This window comes from Lissotriton helveticus, chromosome 3_1 (genome assembly GCF_964261635.1).
Source record: "Lissotriton helveticus chromosome 3_1, aLisHel1.1, whole genome shotgun sequence".
In the NCBI taxonomy this organism is placed as follows: Eukaryota; Metazoa; Chordata; class Amphibia; order Caudata; family Salamandridae; genus Lissotriton; species Lissotriton helveticus.
Window position 1 is genome coordinate 1,897,571,576 of NC_136061.1, and position 20,255 is coordinate 1,897,591,830.

Genomic DNA, 20,255 nt, shown 5'->3' on the forward strand with positions numbered 1-20,255 from the left:
GGCAAGTGAAAGGAAGGCAGATCATAGTCTTGAAGACGGTTGGTGGTACTAATAGCACATCAGGAACAACGTAAAATGGGATGCTACAAATAATAGAAACGGAGTAAAAGTAAGCGGCAAGCACACAAGCCAATGAAAAGCAAGGGCATGAGGTAAGCCTCTTTTAAGATTTAGATTACAATAGATTTCACAAGCACAGTACAAGTGTTGGGCAGGCGAAACTTGAAAACCGACCCTGTATACCACAAAGCAGGCCCACAAACAGCCAAAAAACTGGTATGCACAGTGACCCTATCATGCCAGCTCATATGGCACTGCCTGATTGCTCTACTGGCCAGACCAACCCTGTAGCAATTGTAGTGGAGCGTGATGTATGTTTGTAATACCTTTTGATTAGGGTTTAAGCCCCAACCCTGCATATTCGTTTTTTCATGTATTATTTTAACCAAATGTAAGTTGATTGCTTTGGAAATTACTGTCACTCTGAGTTTTAATGTCATAATTAGGCATGAAACAGCATGTCAGAAATCCATGATACTGAGTTTATTGAGGGAGGAATCTGTTAATTTGTAGAGAGTTATAATGGAACAGTCTGGATGAAACACACATGTGTGAGACCAGTGACACAGTATAAGTCTGAGACGTGATGGAAATTCTCCAAAATAATGGAAAAGAAGTAATGAAAAATGAATGTGTCAATAAATAGTTTAGTCAACATAAAAATCTAGCAACATAGCTAGTGTAGTGGAAAGTTGTATAAGTATGTATACTTTTTCACTGGGGTTTAATGTTCACCTCTGGACATTTCGTTTCTAAGTTTGTTTAACAATTATCATTTCATCCAAATGAAAGTGGATCCCTTTGAAAATCACCCACTGGCACAGCCTGGGAAGTTTTTGGCATTGTTAGGCATGAAACAACATGCCAGAAATGTGTGACATGCTGTGAAACAGATCACACGGAAAAAAAAGTCACATGCCAGAATGGTTTTCTACCCGTACTGTAAAGTCCTCCCTCAAGTAATCTGGATCAAAAAGATATTGCCTATGTGGCTGTGAATTTAGGGCGAGGAAAAGTGAAAACAACATGCTTCTGACAAGGGAGGATGTGCTGATCAGTAGAGAATGGCTTAAAGATGGGTAGAAAGGAAACAATCATGTTCAGAGAGTAAATGTCATCGCTATGACCCTGGGAAGTTGTTTACCTTGCTCTTTCCACCATCTCCAGCCTTTCAGTTCACATATAATATTGTTCATTGAGATATCAGTGTTTTTTCTGGTATGTTGGAGGGTTTGGATGCTTGGGTTTGAACGATAAATGGAAATGTGGGCAGCACAGTCCTTGGCCTGGGGTGGAACATGCTGCCCCACCCTTCCACACCTTTACAACCAATTATGCTAGCCAGCAGTGATGATGATGTGAGAGAAAATACTAGCCTCAACACAACTCGCAGCCCAATAGTCAGGGCTTATGGTGGGAAATTAAGCCAGATCTCATATATTAATCTTACCCTGTGAGTGTCTGACAACTTTATGTTGCTCGACTATGCTAATTCTCCCTCCTATCTCCTCTTCATCTGAACTTTCTTCCCCTTTGAATTTCTCTTCCACCTCTGCTCTCCCCATGCTTTCTTCTCCTCCTGTATTGATTGTGAAATATTTGCACCTATACTGCACACTATAGGGGGAACTGTACACTAATGAAACACAAGTAGCTTCCCTCAACTCTCTTCAAAGCAATACCGATGCCCCATCGAACGTGGAAATGTGCAGAGCCCAAATAATAAATGTCAATAGATGGCAAATGATTGAAAGACGCCCAGAATAAACTCACTCTGTTCACCACCAGAAAAAAGGACTGTGCGCATGCGCAAGACGCACTTAACAGTGCTGGTGACATAGTTCACGAGTCCCAAGTCTATTCAATGCAATGCATTGGTCGGCTCGAACTGTGGCAAGAGAAATAAAACAGAACGCTCATGGAAGAATTGTGGCCGCCATCATAAGTGAGGATAAGGTTACCCAAGTCTTAAACAGAAAAGTGTCATTGTATATCCACCACTAAGAAGATTGAAGAGGGAGAGACACTGAGTTGGCAAGAGACACATGCATTGAAAAAAATAGTTTCCCAAAGAACAAATAAAGAACCATAGTGTAACGAGACAGTACTAAGGGCCATATGTATCAAGGCAAAATGGGTTCGCAAACACCAAAATTCGCAGAATTCCGGCGTTTGCGAACCCATTTTCGCTAAACGGTATGTATGAAACATTTTTGGTGCAAAATAAGGAATCGCTAAATTTGCCATTCCTTATTTTGCGATTGCATTTAAGGAATTGCAAATTTTGCGATTCCTTAAATGCAATGTATCAAGGAAAAAAACATTCCAAAATGCCATTAAGAAATCGCAAATTACCACCAACTTCTAGTTGGTGGTAAGTTGCGAATTCTTTTAAAAAAGCATTTTTTTAAAAATCAAAAGGTGCCATGTGACGCTCATACATGCCCTTAGGGCATGTATGTGCGCCATATGCGCACACATGTTATTTTCAGGGGTGCAGCAGGGTGTTCTTGAGACACCCCTGCACCCTTGAAATTATTCTCAATTTGCGATTTGCAAATTGCGAATCGCAAATTGAGAATAATTTCACATTCATTCCTATGGGCCTCCTGGCCCATAGCAATGAATGGGAAATTATTCCTTAATTGCGATTAGCAATTTGCTAATCGCAATTAAGGAATTTTAAGGAATCGCTAAAAACCAGCGATTTTCTTCATACATACCATTTTGCGATTTCTAAATAGCGATTCCTTAAAAATCGCTATTTAGGAATTGCAAAACAGAATGTTGATACATATGGCCCTTAGTCCCTGCTCTGTAGAAGGAACGGACGAGAAAAAGGAGGGACCAAGGGGCTGCACTGACCACTAACAAGCACACATTTTTTAAAAGGCAATGACATATACAATGAAAAGCAAAGACAAGTAATTTGTGCAGTTAAAACTCCACAAAGCATTTAACACAGGTCGCTAAGCGACAGCGCAAGCATTGTCTAGGCTAGACCTAAAAACAGTTTAACATTAGGGCTTTACTCATATGTTTTTGTATGACTTTATTCGATATAAAATATCATAAAAGTATGTACAATCCAATTCCATCACTTTAAAACAAAGCCAATTTTAAAAATCAGTACCAAATTTCCATATAACCAATAAAGATAAAAAAAACATCTTAAGAATATCAGAATACATAAATAGTATATAAAAACGATAAAAAGCATACAAGTTAATAATCAATAGGGACAGCAGTGGACACAAAAGGGGCCTAACTCTTATTAGTTAGTAACGTAGTTGTTGTCCCTCAGCAGCTTGTTTCTGGTTAATCACACACAACCCAAATATTTAGCTACCCCACAGATTACGCTAAGGGATGATGTGTCCATTTTTAAAATGCGCAGCACCTCCCTGTAATTCCTGGCTCCCAAATTGGTGCAAACCGGTTTCAGTCATTTTCTTCTCGCATGTCTGTACGCAGGACATGCGAAGAGAAAGTGGGGGATAGATTCTGAGGGAGCTGCACAACCAGGGCATGAAGTGGATTTCACTGTATGCTGTTTCCACCCTGCTATAAATTCGTTGAGAGGAAGAGTTCCAAACCTCAGCCTCAGGTAGAGTGACCTTTCTCTTGGGGATTGAATAAAATCGAGGAAGGGTTCCAATTTTTGGATAGGCTTTTGATCTAGGAACTGCTTTGACAGTGCCCCGACTGGAACTGAGTGCCCCCTCCGCTTGGACTCACGCCCAATAAGCTTCCTTGACTAATTGTTTTGACGGCGGGGTCTGGCTTTCCCATGCCTCAGCATGGATGGAGGAAGGGAGACCAGACCTCGGTGGAATTTATTCCCTGATCTCACTAGGTCCATGGTGCTCTCGAATCCCCATAGTTCCGCCCCACATAGGGCCGACGGTAGGGCTTTACCCTCATAAACCTCGAGGGCCGGGGCTAATGGTCTGCTGGAAGAGAGTTGCTGATGTCTTAGAATTGCCCCCGAAACCCTTTTGTGGTTGAGCAGCATTTTGATCAAGTGTGAATTCCACTTCATCAAGTTATTGATCCGTATGCCCAAATAGTCGAAGGATTCGACTAGTTCTAATGGGGTACCATTCAACTTAATGCAATTCCTGAACCGTTTGGATGGTGACAATGCCATTAACTTGGTTTTAGATGTATTGATGCATAAGCCCCGTGAGTCACAGAATTGGCTAAACCGATCGAGAAGTTTTTGCAGGCCCATCGGGCTTTTGGAAACCAGGAGGGTGTCATCGGCGAAGAGCAGGGTGGGCGATTTCTCACCAGCCAGGGTTGGGGCATCGGCTGGGTCCTCCCTCAAATGGTCTACCACCCCATTGACGAAGAGAGAGAACAAAGTCAGGGCCAATACACAACCCTGGCGTACCCCTCTTTCCACCACCACCCTTACTGTCAACTGGCCCTGACTACCCCACCTAATTCTGGCATAGTTCCCCTCATGGAGGCGTTTAATGAAGTCCAAGATCGGGGGGGGGAATGCCCAGATCCAATAACACCTGCCAGAGCTTGGCACGAGGGACCAGGTCAAAGGCAGTCTTTAAATCAATGAATGCCAAATAAAGACTGCCTTTCCCTATGATTACAGATTTCCAATAAATCATATAGAATCTGAAAACCTGGTCCATCGTGCCAACCCCCTGTCTGAAACCTGCCTGGAAATGTGATAGGACGTTTTCATCGTCCATCCAGGACCTCATCCTCATAAGGAGAACCCTGCCAACCACTTTCTGTACTACATCGATTAAGCTAATCGGTCTGTAGTTGGCAGGATCCTCCCTATTCCCCTTCTTATAGATGGTCACTACCTCGGCACCCTTTTCGGAGTCGGGAACAGCATGTCCTCTGACAATAAGGTTCATCACGAGCAGAATGAATTGTGCCCAGAGCTTTGGGTCATGCAAGAGTAAATCGCCAGGGAGGCCAGCGGGACCCGCCGCCTTTCCTGGCGCTATACTTGCTATGGCCAGTGTTACTTCATTAATCCCAAATGTTTCAGCTGGTATAGGCGCCCTATCAGTGGATAATGGCGACCCAGACCTAGGAGATGAATTCTCTTCGTCCCCACAATAGAGACCCAAAAAGCGGTCATACCACTGGCGCCCTGTTATATGATTTGATAACGGGTCCATTCCCCTCCGAGAGCTTTTATTAATTAGCTCTCAGAACACAGTTGAGTCCTTCAGCTGTGCGGCAGATTTAAGATCTTGCCAGTGGTATTCTTCCCAGGTGCGCCTAGCTAGCTCTGTTGCTCTAGCATAGTCCTTCCTAGCTAATCCTATTTTTGCGGGGTCTTTTGCCCGGAGAGCTATAGATAGTGCCTGTCTCATTTCTCTGCATGTAGTCGAGTACCACGGATTAGACGGTTGAGGGGGGTAGGCCTTCTGTACTCTGTAGTCTTTGATGGTAAAAAACTCTCCTAACCTTCCTATTGTGTTTTGGTAAATCTTGGCGAACTTGGAATCTTACATGTCCTGACAGGTGGTATTAAGTAGGTTATATTCGATGATCTTCTGCTCTATAAGGTGCCTTATGCTAGACAGTTTCTCTTCCTGATTGGCAACCTTGTGCCACTTAAGGCGTCGATTGCAATTAGACGGTGCTAATTCCTTTGTTGACAACCCCGGAGCAATGACTGTCACTATGGATGTAGTATCCCACCTGCGAATGATCTGCATGGACAAGGGGTTGTGGTCACTGTCCAGAATGGACTTACCCTCCATGTCAAGAAGGTCGCCCCATAACTGTGTGTCCAACAAAATGTAATCGATCCGTGAGGGGGAACTAATCCTATTGAATGTATTTGCCCCGCTGGAATCAGAGCGCGTCCTCCCATTTGCGGCTCTTAAATTGTACTCTAGGGTCAGGGCGTTAATTTGTATAGCCCTTGGGGGTCCACTTCTTTATTGGCGCTATGTTTAATGTTGGGATAGCCCATTTATTGTCTTCTTCTCTGATACCCAGAATATCTTCTCCACTCAATGGTTCAAAAGTGCAGTTGAAATCTCCTGCTACAATGATGCCAGAGGTGGGGGGTAGAGGACAATTCAAACTCTAAAGCGGTTATGGTTGGTGATGATTGGGCCCCTGGAGACCCCCTCGCATATACATTAAAAACCTCCATATGGGCAGCATTTTTTCCCCCTCCTATTGTCAGATGCAGAATATCCTGATATGGAGAGTTATGTTTAGTAATGGACCAGTTTAGTGCAATATTGATCGAGATGTGAAGACCCGCCGAAGGGCGCCCTTTGCCTGAACTGATCGCCGGAACACAGTATGTAGTAAACCCTGACTTGTGCAGGGGCACCAAACTCCATGTCTCCTGGAACAGGCAGATGTCATATTTGCCAATAAACTCATTCCACTCCGGAAGAGCCCGTTTTTTTTGTAACCCTGCTATGTTCCAGGAGAGGAAGTGAATCACCCCTGCATTTGTAGCAATTGGCCGGGCATCGCTGACCCCCACAGGCGCAGTCAAATCAGTATTGCCTTTTTTATAGTCCCTTGCATCTCCTACTGGCCCTTAACTGCTAGGGCCCATATCATTTTCCCTGCACATATACCCAACTACATCGGGAGTAATGTTTACTGGCCATGCCTCAGCTAGTCAGTCAACTGCACTCAGACCCGAATCTCTCCCCTCCCGGGCTGGTGACCAAAGCAGAAAGCGTCGGATCTGGGTAGAAGAATGCTCGGGAGGGGATGTTCTAAATTCTAGTGCCAGTAAGTTCTCTGCAATCAATGGGTCGTATTGTCTGTAGTTCAATGCAATCGGTCAGGGAGCTGCCCGATGAGACCTGCCTTACTTTTGCCGTGTCCTCCCATATGATTGATCTACAACCCCTTGTGCGCCTCAACCAGTGTATTGCTTTGTTGTGTAAAGATCCGCTACTCTCGTAGCCCCTGGCAGTATTAAGTTTAGGGACCTGGGTCAGATATAGTGTTGGAGGGTTGTTCGCTAGGCGGGTTGTGTTGCCTTGTATTCTCGTTCTAGCATAGCTGCTTGGTTGATTGCTCTGGGCTATCTTATGGGGGGCCGGACAAAAGTGGCTTACATTGGAGGTAGCATGGCCTATGGCCCTCCCGTTGGGACCCCTGTCGATGACAGAATTGGCATATGATCTGGTGTTACGGTGTGTAATATCTGTGCCCAAGGTACCCTGCGCTCGGTTACCTGCCCCTGGGGATGGCCTGATTGAGTCTCCCTTAGGGTTCTCTAATCTAACCCCATTTGCTGGAATAGTGGGTACAGGTGGCAGTGGCAGAGCAGATACAGGAGGGGAATGGTCGAATCTACCTATAAGAACCTCGACCTTAACTTTCAGGGAAGCCAGGTCCTTTTCGAGCACTTTGATCCTTACTAATAGCTCCTTATTTGTAGACCCACATGAACCACAGCTAGCTACATTATCAATAGTTTCAATATCATTATGAACCCTCATGGCAGTATGGTAACGTCCTCAGTTACATGTTCAAGGACTGCAAACCTATTAGAACAAGGTACTTAGGTATCAATATTACAATCCTGTTGCGACCCGCTAGGAATTCCAGCCAAAGGTTGATTTGGGGGTAGATTAGGATGGAGTCCCTCTTTGATTATATCGGGTGGGCTATGTACTACACAATTGGAATACTCTGTGGGGTTTGCTTATTAAACATGGAAGGGATTACTCTTCTTTGCATCTGAGATAGAACCTCGTCAAGTGTGTAGGTGTCGCTGGCCGGATTCATGCTCATGCTACCACCAGGACATCTTCACACTCACTAACAATAGCTTCTATTCTAGATAGAACACAATTAGTAGCTGCGTGGGGTGCTTTCTTTGTTTTTTTCCCCTTTTTATTTGCGGGTACTCCCCCGCCCTCCATGGCTTTCCTTTTTCCCATTAGCACCGTTAATGGAGACCCACCCCTCTTTCTAATCGGATTACAGTTTCACTGGGGTTCACTTGGTGGTTCACAGACGCAGTTCAAAATCTCCACGAGGTGGCTGTGTTATGATTAACAGTACCATAAGTCCTTGTAGGGCCGTCGCGCCAGATGCAATGGGAGGGGGGGGCCCAGCCCGTCCTCTTTCGGCCCCCGATGGCCACAGACGGCCCGCCCTTTGCCCGGGCTGAGCCCGGCGCCCGCCCGCGCGCGTCCCGTGATGCGGAAGTCCGCGGGTAGCTAAATACCCCCAGGTGGTGAGAGGGGAGGGGCTGGTGGTCCACTCACGACCCCGCTGGTCTCTGGGGCTTGGAGTCCTGCCCTCAACTGCTGCTCGCTGGCCTGGGTAAGAGCGAAGGATGTCCCGCAAAGCGGGAGGCGCAAGAGGTTGAAATAGCCCTCAGGTGATGAGAGGGGAGGGCTGGCGGTCCACTCACGGCCCCGCTGGTCTCTGGGGCTTGGAGTCCTGCCCCCAATTGCTGCTCGCAGGCCTCGATATGAGCGAAGCGTCTCCCGCGAAGCGGGAGGCGCAAGAGGTTGAAATAGCCCCTAGGCGGTTAGAGGGGAGGGGCTGGCGGTCCACTCACGGCCCCGCTGGTCTCTGGGGCTTGGAGTCCTGCCCTCAACTGCTGCTCGCTGGCCTCGGTAAGAGCGAAGCGTCTCCCGTGAAGCGGGAGGTGCAAGAGGTTGAAATAGCCCCCAGGTGGTGAGAGGGGAGGGGCTGGCGGTCCACCCACGGCCCCGCTGGTCTCTGGGGCTTGGAGTCCTGCCCCCAACTGCTGCTCGCTGGCCTTGGTAGAAACAGTGTTTGCCTGGCCCATTTACAATGCATTCAGAAGCTTTTCAAAAAAAGAAAGTAAATTCAGAGATATTCACCTAATTCACAGCCCATCGGAGGCACAAATTGAGCGTAAGAGGAATAGAGATAAATCGTGACAGATCTGTAAATGAAACAAAATAAATATACCATTGCAGCAGATCTATTCGAGGCAGAGTGCAGTGCACACACAATTTGTGTCATCTCTGCTACTTTTCTTAGACTGTCAGAAAGTCAAGCCTGCAAGATATTCCACAACAAAAGCAGTTGTACTGATCAACGCAGCTGTAACTACGTGTGTACAGGTAAGTGGACTCCTGGGCACTCTCACCAAGCTGCAGCAAGCCTGCGTTCAACCCAACCACACGCCATTTGATTTATTCATCGACTGTTGCTATCAGGATTTCAGTATGGCTTGCAAACACCTGCAATTCGTGGATAAGAGGTCACTTACGTTTAGGCATCTCTGAAGCTTGTTTCTACATAATTGCACAACTGGTGGTAGAACTTTTTTAACAAACAGCACGGCATCAATCTGAAATATATTATTGACCTTCTATAGGGGGTGAGAAAGTAGAAAACGACAGCAACATGGTTGTGCCAAAGTTATTTACAAAGTAAACACAAGCAAATCGTTTTTTCTCAGTTTCTAAATAGAACAAGTTTCACGGCCTGGAATCTAGGTAACGCTAAAGCGATTCAGATATTTTACTAGCCTCTGCTGGTCGTTTTCAATCAAAACAGTTAATTAGAGGCAGTTGCTCGGAAAAAAAAAAAGTCCCTAAGATGAAAGTAAAATGCGGAATCACACAAGTCCTGTGGAAATGCTCCAAAGCCCACAAAGTACATACAACAGATCTTCGAGATGGCTCAAGTGCCGTCTAGGCTCAACATAAAACATAAACAAAGCCAATACATGTCGCATAGACGACACCTACTGGCTCTGCTGATGCTTGTTCGTTTCTCCTTACGCCGTAAGGCTTATGGGTAAGGTGGCCTCGTACCTCCTGCAGGTTTTTGCCATTCTTTATTACATGTCCTTAGGCATTGCCCCCAATTGCTGCTAGCAGGCCTCGATATGAGCGAAGCGTCTCCCGCGAAGCGGGAGGCGCAAGAGGTTGAAATAGCCCCTAGGTGGTTAGAGGGGAGGGACTGGAGGTCCACTCACGGCCCCGCTGGTCTCTGGGGCTTGGAGTCCTGCCCTCAACTGCTGCTCGCTGGCCTCGGTAAGAGCGAAGCGTCTCCCGTGAAGCGGGAGGTGCAAGAGGTTGAAATAGCCCCCAGGTGGTGAGAAGGGAGGGGCTGGCGGTCCACTCATGGCCCCGCTGGTCTCTGGGGCTTGGAGTCCTGCCCCCAACTGCTGCTCGCTGGCCTTGGTAGAAACAGTGTTTGCCTGGCCCATTTACAATGCATTCAGAAGCTTTTCAAAAAAAGAAAGTAAATTCAGAGATATTCACCTAATTCACAGCCCATCGGAGGCACAAATTGAGCGTAAGAGGAATAGAGATAAATCGTGACAGATCTGTAAATGAAACAAAATAAATATACCATTGCAGCAGATCTATTCAAGGCAGAGTGCAGTGCACACACAATTTGTGTCATCTCTGCTACTTTTCTTAGACTGTCAGAAAGTCAAGCCTGCAAGATATTCCACAACAAAAGCAGTTGTACTGATCAACGCAGCTGTAACTACGTGTGTACAGGTAAGTGGACTCCTGGGCACTCTCACCAAGCTGCAGCAAGCCTGCGTTCAACCCAACCACACGCCATTTGATTTATTCATCGACTGTTGCTAACAGGATTTCGGTATGGCTTGCAAACACCTGCAATTCGTGGATAAGAGGTCACTTACGTTTAGGCATCTCTGAAGCTTGTTTCTACATAATTGCACAACTGGTGGTAGAACTTTTTTAACAAACAGCACGGCATCAATCTGAAATATATTATTGACCTTCTATAGGGGGTGAGAAAGTAGAAAACGACAGCAACATGGTTGTGCCAAAGTTATTTACAAAGTAAACACAAGCAAATCGTTTTTTCTCAGTTTCTAAATAGAACAAGTTTCACGGCCTGGAATCTAGGTAACGCTAAAGCGATTCAGATATTTTACTGGCCTCTGCTGGTCGTTTTCAATCAAAACAGTTAATTAGAAGCAGTTGCTCGAAAAAAAAAAAAACTCCCTAAGATGAAAGTAAAATGCGGAATCACACAAGTCCTGTGGAAATGCTCCAAAGCCCACAAAGTACATACAACAGATCTTCCAGATGGCTCAAGTGCCGTCTAGGCTCAACATAAAACATAAACAAAGCCAATACATGTCGCATAGACGACACCTACTGGCTCTGCTGATGCTTGTTCGTTTCTCCTTACGCCGTAAGGCTTATGGGTAAGGTGCCCTCGTACCTCCTGCAGGTTTTTGCCATTCTTTATTACATGTCCTTAGGCATTTCCACACTTGTTCTGCCGTGATGTTTTGTGCTTCAGCAAAGAAGCTAAATGAGTGCCATGTAGAATACTTCAGCTTTTCTGGGAACGTGAGTGAAAAAATAACTGCCTTTATATCTGTGCTACATTCCACTGAGGTAATGAACACATATTGTATTGAGGTCTATCAATCATACCTAGAATGTATGCAAAAGGAATGCCATAGTGTAGCCATTTATTTTCTATATTTACCTTCAGAAGAAGCAGGCAAATCCGGTGACTGTACAGGCCCACTAATAACGCCTTCTCTCCACTGATCATAACAAATAAAATTATTTAAACGGGAGACTGGAGTCACTAATTGTCGCAGTACCTGAAAGAATACAAAGGTAATTAGTTTAAAAGTGCGTATTTTAACATAGTATAGAACTAATAAGGAATTTCCTTTGCCTTAGGTGGTCATTCTTATTTTTCTATAAGACACTGGAGCATTAGTGAATCATCATAACGACGATTCCTCCAAAAAGACGTAAAGACTCTTGAAAGCCCAGACATTTGTAATAATAATTGCATTCACAAAAAACACAAGTCTTTCACATTCCTGGAACGCATTACTCAGTCAGCACAGGGTCCAATTGCTTCTACTGTGTATAGCAACCGAAAGCAACATTTAAATTGTAACAAAGACCTGAAAACATACTATGTCCAACATATCAACTCTCTAAATATGGCTACGGTAAGTATAGGTTTACTAGATAGATTGACAGACAGACAGACATTCAGGCAGGCAGGCGGACGGACGGACGGGCGGGCGGGCGGGCGGACGGACTGACAGACAGACAGACAGACAGACAGACAGACAGACAGACAGACAGACAGACAGACAGACAGACAGACAGACAGATAGATAGATAGATAGATAGATAGATAGATAGATAGACAGACCCATACCATATGATATTTTGGTAAATAATGTTATGGCTATGGTATTCTTTATATTAACATTCACAATATTCTGACAAACAACTCTCACGATGTAACAGAAGATAAACTAGTAAATATTATTAAAATCGAATTTTCACTATACTATGTTTCAGATTTCAGATTTTTAATGTCTTTATTTCGATAATAAAATCATAAAAGACAAATTAAACACGATAACAAATACAATTCATGAAAATCTCCACAGTTTTACAAAATCATTAAGAACGGAGTGTATCTATATATTAAATAGGGTATGTAAAAATAGGGCAAAGTATCCCTCGGTTAAGACATTATTAAACTATGTTTTCGAAAAACCAGACATTATAAAGATTTCATCAGCAAGATAAAAACAACCAATACATTGGGAACACAAATTTACACATGATATATTAAAGACAGGGGACAGTTGCAATCCTTCTAGCTCTTATTGCCCAAGCCCACCCTAAAAACTTGGCAAGACATATCACAATCAAGTTAGAAGTGTTTGTTTTTAGGGCCCATATAGCTTCCGAGGCTTTCCTGCAGGACAGATGTTTAAAAATGGGTTTTAACCATTTTGAACGGGGTGCACGATATTGGGGACAAGCAAACAAAAAATGACCCTCAGTTTCCCTACAACCTGAACAAAATATACATAGGTTAGAAAAAGATTTATCCCAGGATGTGGTAAAGGAATTCAGGGGTAGGGACCCCACCCGAAATTGATGATAAAGCTTTTTGTCCATTGGTCTGGTGATAAGGTCCCAGTATGTTTCACGGGCAGGGTCCTGTTTAAAGCTTAGAAAACGACCCGTCAAGTTCACCAAACTGGAAGCTTGGACCAGGGACATACGGGTTGAGGCCCAAAATAAACACTTAAATTCCTTTTTTGATGGAAAGTTGTTAATACCTGGGGAAACCCATAAATGACTAAGCCCCATTTCACACAGGCTAATTTTCACTGAGCGAAGCCACGGAATGCGTTCCGAGCCCCCCATAGCTTTTACCTCGGCTAGCTCCTTTGCGAAAAACTCCAAGTCCTCGGATGTCCATATTCGCCTCCACAGTGACACTACTCTAAATCTGGCCGTGTCGGTTATTGGTAGACAGCCCATGTCGTGACAGAGTGGGATCAGTGGGGATGATTGTGGCAGCCCCACCAGATTACGTAGGAACCTACACTGAATTCTATATAGACTAGTGAGGTCCTTATGGCCCCAGAGCTCTGCCCCGTAAAGTGTAGCTGTGTTGATTTTGACATCATAAATTTGGAGGGCAGGGGCTACCCTTTTTGTGATGGTTTTCTTTTGCTCGCGCAAAAGGCAGCCAGTCATTTGGGCGAGTTTTAATTGTTGGGTCTCTATTTGTGGGTCCCAAGACAGGCGAGAATCCAAGGTGACCCCCAGGTACGTCATTTTGTCGACTTGTTCCAGGTTGGCCCCGTTCAGTTGAACACTACTACGTATAGGTTTTTTCCTAGAAAAAACCATGAACTTGGTTTTCCCCACATTGATTTGGAGACCATTTTTATTACAAAATTCCTCAAAATGATTTAATGCCTGCTGTAACCCTCCCCTGGTCTTAGACAAGAGGAGGGTATCATCGGCGAAAATCAACATTGGGAATTTTGTTCCCGCCAGGGATGGTGCATCGGTGTTGATTAATTTAAAAAATTTAACAACCTGGTCTATATAGAGTAGGAAGAGGGTAGGGGCAAGAACGCACCCCTGGCGCACTCCTCGTGATACCGGAAATACGTCTGTGGTTTGCCCCTTAGCCCCCCATCTCACCCTCGCAAAATTGTCTTGGTGTAATCTGATGATCATTTCGACCAAGTCCCCCGGCATACCAAGGTCCCTCAATACCTGCCAAAGTTTCCCCCTCGGCACTAGGTCAAAAGCCGATTTCAAATCTATGAAAGCGGCATAGATGGTACCCCCGCCAAGTAAAACGACTTTCCAGAAAATCATGCAAAGCCGTAAAACCTGGTCAATAGTACTTATGCCATATCTGAATCCCGCCTGTAGAGGAGACAGTATTCCCTCCGATTCCATCCACCCATGTACCCTTGCCAGGAGAATGCGAGCAAATACCTTCTGGAAACAATCAATTAAGCTGATCGGGCGGTAGTTCCCTGGGATAGATTTATCGCCCTTTTTATGTATTGGGAGAATCTCCGCCCCCTTCCAAGTCTGTGGGATGCGAGCACCTCTGGCTATAGCATTTGCAATGCGGGTTAAATAGGGTACCCAGAGGCCTGTATTTGCTTTAAAAAGATCTACTGGAATTGCATCCAGTCCTGGGGCCTTCCCCCGCTTCGTTAACCCTAATGCAATCTCAGTTTCCCTTTCAGAAAAGGTCATAGTCAGATTGCTAGAGAGAATGGTTTGTTGCGGGTTGAATGAGTCCGTTGGATCAGCCACATCTTGACAAAATTGGGTGGAGTAGTGATTTATCCAAACTTCGGGGGCTACATGATTAGATGGTATGCGAAAGTCACCATCCTTTCCACATCTAATGATGTCCCAGAATTTGGTCTGGTTGTTTGATTTACTGGCGGCCAAGAGGTCCGCCCAGAAATCATCCTCCCATTCTCTCTTCGCTTCCCATTGGACTCTTTTATACCTTTGCCTGGCCGCCTTTACTGCACTCAAATCTCTGGATTTGACTGACTTAATTAAATGGCCGTGGGCCTCTCTACACTCTCTATTATACCACTTGGCTCTAGGAGCAGGTTGGATCACAGCGTTTGGCTTACAAGGTTTAGAGAGGAGAGTGTTGAGCTCTACGAAGCATTTATCATGTATGTCCATAGTCATATCTAAGTGAGTGTTACCCATGTCACCATCAAGGGACCTCAGGTTGTTAAGTGCGTTCAACACCACCTTTTCTAATTTAGCCTGTAATAATACATCATTGGTTATAGATGTCCATTTCAGTCTCCTCCGGTCATTGGATATGGTTACGACCCCCTGGCCCCTTGGAACAGGTTCCGCTGGGCTTGATAAGTCCTGCATTTTAATTGTTAGGGACAGTGGGTTGTGGTCACTTTCAGGACGCGTAACAATTTCCAAATCAAGGATTAGACACCAATGTTCCAGATTGAGGAAAATATAGTCGATACGACTCTTTCTAACGCCATTATCAAAGGTGAAATTGGCTCCTTGGTCTGATTTGGTGCGACCATTTACCGCCCTTAAACCCCAAGAGAGGCAAAAAGCGGACCAATTCAAGGCGGCCTCCGTTGCTTTGGCTAGATTTTTATTTGAGAGATCCGGAATTTTCCAGGACACATCTTCTGCGGACCCCCAATTATCCTCAGGCTGATACAGTGGCTCAAAGGTACAATTAATGTCTCCTGCTAACATTATAAAAGACCCTTTGTTCCAACCCGAAAGTAAAGTATCTAAAGCCCCTATCAGCTTGGGGCCACGGCCACCTGGTAGACCTCTAGAATATATATTGATAATCAGCATATCCTGCCCCCCTGCTTTACTCAACCGTATGGCCAGTATGTCTGGATTGTCCACTGAAATTTCAGAGACAGAATATGACCAGGCCTGTTTAACCCATATTGATAACCCCCCTGACGCCCGTCCTTTAGGACCTTTGATGGCAGGTTTAAAAAAGTTTAGGAAGCCAGCCCTAAAAAACGGGGCAGTAGCCCATGTTTCTTGCAGGAGGACGACCTGATAGTTGCCTATGAACTCCAGCCAGTCCTCAGATACTAGACGTGACTTGACTCCAGCTACATTCCAGGACACCATCCGAGAAGTTAACATGTCCCGGACCTCTGGGACATCACTAACTGTCGGGGTGGGAGGGGGACTCGATGGAATATCCCTTTCTAGCCTAGTTTCTGCTACAATAGGAGCGGGGATCTTCTCCCCCATTTGTTCCCCCTGTGATCTAAATCTATTATGAGGCGAGGACTCCCCCTCTCCTAACATATCCAGAGTGGGGCTAGGTGTAATGGGCATTACTTCCCCGTTCCCTCTAGCTGCGGTTGGTGACAATGACGGTGTATGTAGTCAGTCAACCCATTCCAAGTCTGAAAGTGCCTCGAAATGGTTAGAGAGTGGGGGGTAGTACGGGCGGTGAGGGATTAGGTACTCTCGTGGCCTCCCCCCACGGAGGTTCCAATGATTGGAGTCCATTGGATAATTATGACGTGACTGAGGGTAGAAATAATCTAGATTTAGGGTCTGAATGTCACCTACACGGGCAAATCTAACTTTCCTCTGGATTTTTTCCACCACCCATGGGTCTCTAAAGGAGATCAGAATACAATCCCCTTCTAGATCTTTATCCCCCTTTCCTACCCAATCAACTCTCCTTACGTAGAGGATTTCGGTGGGAGAGGATGGTGGGAGTGGGCGATGTTTGTTTAGCCAAAAGGTGACCTTGTTCCGTAGTTCCTCATGTGACTCTTTTGTGCCCTCTCTTAACGGTGTTACCCCGGTTAGGACGATGGTGTATTGGGCCGCTTCTGGGGGCAAATTAGCTCTCGGGGGGTGTGGTGTTTTCTTGTTAACTTGCCTATGATGTCTGTTGGGGTCGGGGGTTTTCTTCTTTTTAATTAATAAAGGGGTTGGCGCTGTGATGTTATTGGTTTGTTGTAACTGACCATTCACTGTATGTTGTTTTACCGGCGCGTTGTTGGGTACCAAAGGGTGGTTGGCTTTCGACATTGCTGGGCCGCTAGCTCTGCTTGTAGCAAGCGATGTCGAAGCTGCAGGCTTTGCCCCCGGATTTGACTTCTTGTTAATATGATTATTTGGTGACCCTACAGTTGGTATAGTGTCTGTCCCACCTTTATGGTTTGCCCTCCCTCCAATATTGGGACCCCCCATCCTAGAACTAGAAGTTGTAAGTTTATTCAGAAGGTCCATATTAATGTTAGCTGCCGCTTCCAGGACATCAATTTTGGCGGACAATATCCTTGTTAAATCTAAGACCGGAAGCAATAAAGATTGAAACATAGTTTCCAGTTTAGCTAGTAGGACCTCGTCGCTGCTAAGGCATGTAGGACATGAATTAGATGACCCGGGGTGAACCAATGAGGGGCAGTATACTACAGGTAGTTCGGGGGTGATCTGTGAGGGGGAGTGACTAACGCTGTTCGCAGGATCTATTTTAAGGTGTTTTAGTTCCTTGACGCTCTGTGGGCTTGAGGCGTGTTTTCTTTTCCGAGAGGTCTGTTTAATAGTGATTGTTTGCGGGGCTGGTACAATGGTTGAAATAGGGGCCTTTGGTGTAGCAGAACCGCCCGTGCTACTCACGTCGTCCTCGGGGTCATAACTATCATCTTCAAGGCTAGATAGGATAGAATCAGTGGTCGAGTCCACAGTTACATTAGCCGTATGAGTTCTGACCCCATCCCCATCTGCATGTACAATTGCTTCTGTTTCTAAAGTTGTAATACAGTTAAACGCTGCGTTCGTTATGGGGCTTTTTACATGGGCCAGGGCGCCTATAGAGGAACGTTTCCCTGTAACTAAGTCCAGGGACAGTCTGTGTTCTACCTGTTCAATTTCCTTTTCTAAAATTCCCGTCGCTCTAGAAATAAATGCATCTAGGGGACCTGAAACAACACCCTTAGAAGTTTGTATGTGCACAAGGCGCTGTTTCCCCGATCTTAAAGGCATTTTTCAAAAAAAAGGGATGAAATTAATACTAGGGAAAGGACCTCTAGGTAGAGCTGGATGGGGAGGGGATATACAGGATATAAAACAAACCAGGACCACTGGCCCAACCCAACCTTGTCCGACCACGGACGGCCACAGACGGCCCCGCCCTTGTCCCGGGCTTCTCCCGCGCGCTCCCGCGCAGCGGGGTTGATGCCTTAGCTTTATAGGATGGCTGTTTTTCCCGGCGTTGGGGGCGGGGCCGGCAGGGAGAGGAGCCCAGCTGTTAACGGGCGCGCGGGGACTCCTGGTCTATGGAGTCCTCCGCTCTACCCTCGCAGCCCTGCCGGTGAAGACAAGCCCCTTGTAGATTGACAGCCGCTGTGTCTCCGCGAAGCGGGACCCGCGTAGCGGGTCCGGCGAGCAGGGGCGGCACACAGCGGTCTAAAACAGCGTTTCCCGTGACAAAGTGCCCAGCGATATGAGGAGGTTGCAGTAAACGTATGCTTTCTATTGAAAACAGCCTTTAAAATCGATCCTTTAAAGTATCTTTCGGCTAATCTTCCACAGCTGTTGGGCCATTGTTGTTCCACCTTTTTTAGAAGCTATTCTAAACAAGCATTTGCAATGCAATAGGTCTCGCATTATTAAAGTTTGAGCTATTGGCATTGCTAAATAATGCAACACCAATAGCTTTTTTTGCAGTTGGTGTTGCAATATTTAGCAATGCCAATAGCTCAAACTTAATTAACCCAAGACCTATTGCATTGTAAATGCTTGTTTATGTCTGGCATTACCAAGGCTTACATGCCAGTCCTTCACAAAAAGTGCATTAGGGAAACGGGGTAGGAGCAGCTACCTTAAAAAGGGAGGTCACTACAGCATTATTTTCGAGGGCTTTGTGCCAAGGGACCGGGAATTCCAGATGCCATAGTCAGCAGCTGCTCCATCATCAAGTAAACCATCTCCCCCCACTCTATGAGGTGCGGGAAGCCAAAGGTGGATGATCCAGACCTATTTCTAGCAGGTGTTCTGCCAGGGCACTTTTAGAGGATTTTCAATTACTACCTACCTATAAATGAGGCCCACGGTCTCACAAACCTGCAGACTTTTAAGAAGGGAAGCTTGTTTTGACTGTATCGGCAGTCAGACTTTTCATATTTAGAATGGTCAATGAGATTTCTGTCCCAACTTCCATCAGAGCTTACCCATGTGCACAATCTCCACCTTTGTCTTGTTTCAGAATCCACTGATGATACAGGCTTCAGATACAGAACTGAGTGCTCCCTCGAGCTTGCCATGGACAATGCATAAACGTGCCTCTCATTCTGAACACTGAGTTACAACAGGCCATGCCTTCTCACAGCACTCTAGTGGAACCAAGCGCATATGAACAATGAGGCTGATAGCAGAGTCCAGTAGATAAACCTAGAAGTATCAAGGCCTTTTCTTGACTCTCAGAAGCTCATGGTCACCTGCTGGGTGAGCAAGTAGAAAGCTTATCCACAATCTCCAATCGGCTCCTACATTCCTGAACCAAACCACATAGTTAAACTCTCATGTGATGCTGACAGATCTACCCGATGATTGGTCCTTCATGAAAAGTCATCCACCAATCCGGTAAAGTTGACTCATTACCAGGACCACTAGACGTTTCTGAAAGAAATTTTTTAAACATTACTCTGCTCAAAGGCAGACCCTATGCACAGGTTAACTGTTGACCTTTCAGTAGCAGATTGCTGCATTCAGGTGTTAAACTCTTACTTATATGAAGCAACTTTCCCCAAGCCAGGATCGATTGGATACAAAATAATGAAATAATACTATAACAGACAGTGTCACATTATGTTGCATAATCTGGCTTTTGTAGACACATAATTTTGTGAAGACAGCTACAAACTGGCCCTCTACTGTCATACAATGTCAGTGGGCCTGACTTCTCTTAACCACATTACACCTAGACCTTATGCTACGAAGACATGTGTTCCTTGTATACAGCTCTCAAAATGAGGCTGACAATCGTCTCCATGAGAGTGATAGAAGGGACGTGGTTTGGAGCAGGCTCCATTGAGCGTACAAGGAGGACCTTTTCAAGAAGGCAACACATCCCATCAGTGTATGCATATTCTGAAGGAGTTTGGTCATCAAATAACTGTTATTCACACTACAGTAAAACATTCCCAGATTAGTATAGCTAGAAGATGGGTACTTACTCGAAGCCTTTATTTCCTGATAGTCATTCCAGATAGTGGATAAATATTACTGCATCCTTGTTTCAGTCACATCATCAGTAATCAACACCCATCTGTGTGTGAAGCATTTCTCTCAAGATGACAGCAGGGCGAAGTACCAAAGAGAAATACTGCATTCGTTCCCTTCACCTGTATATAGAATCGGATTCTCTAA

General features: G+C 45.4%; 1 protein-coding gene across 6 annotated transcripts in view; it reads right to left on the reverse strand.

Annotated features, from left to right (window-relative positions):
* TESMIN (testis expressed metallothionein like protein) overlaps positions 1-20,255 on the reverse strand; it is a 1,592,961-nt gene that overhangs the window by 1,093,811 nt on the left and 478,895 nt on the right. For all 6 annotated transcript variants that reach the window (XM_078682880.1, XM_078682879.1, XM_078682876.1 and 3 more), the window contains one exon: positions 11,512-11,632. In XM_078682880.1, coding sequence (XP_078539006.1) covers positions 11,512-11,632 — 121 coding nt within the window. The remainder of the gene's footprint in view (positions 1-11,511; positions 11,633-20,255) is intronic.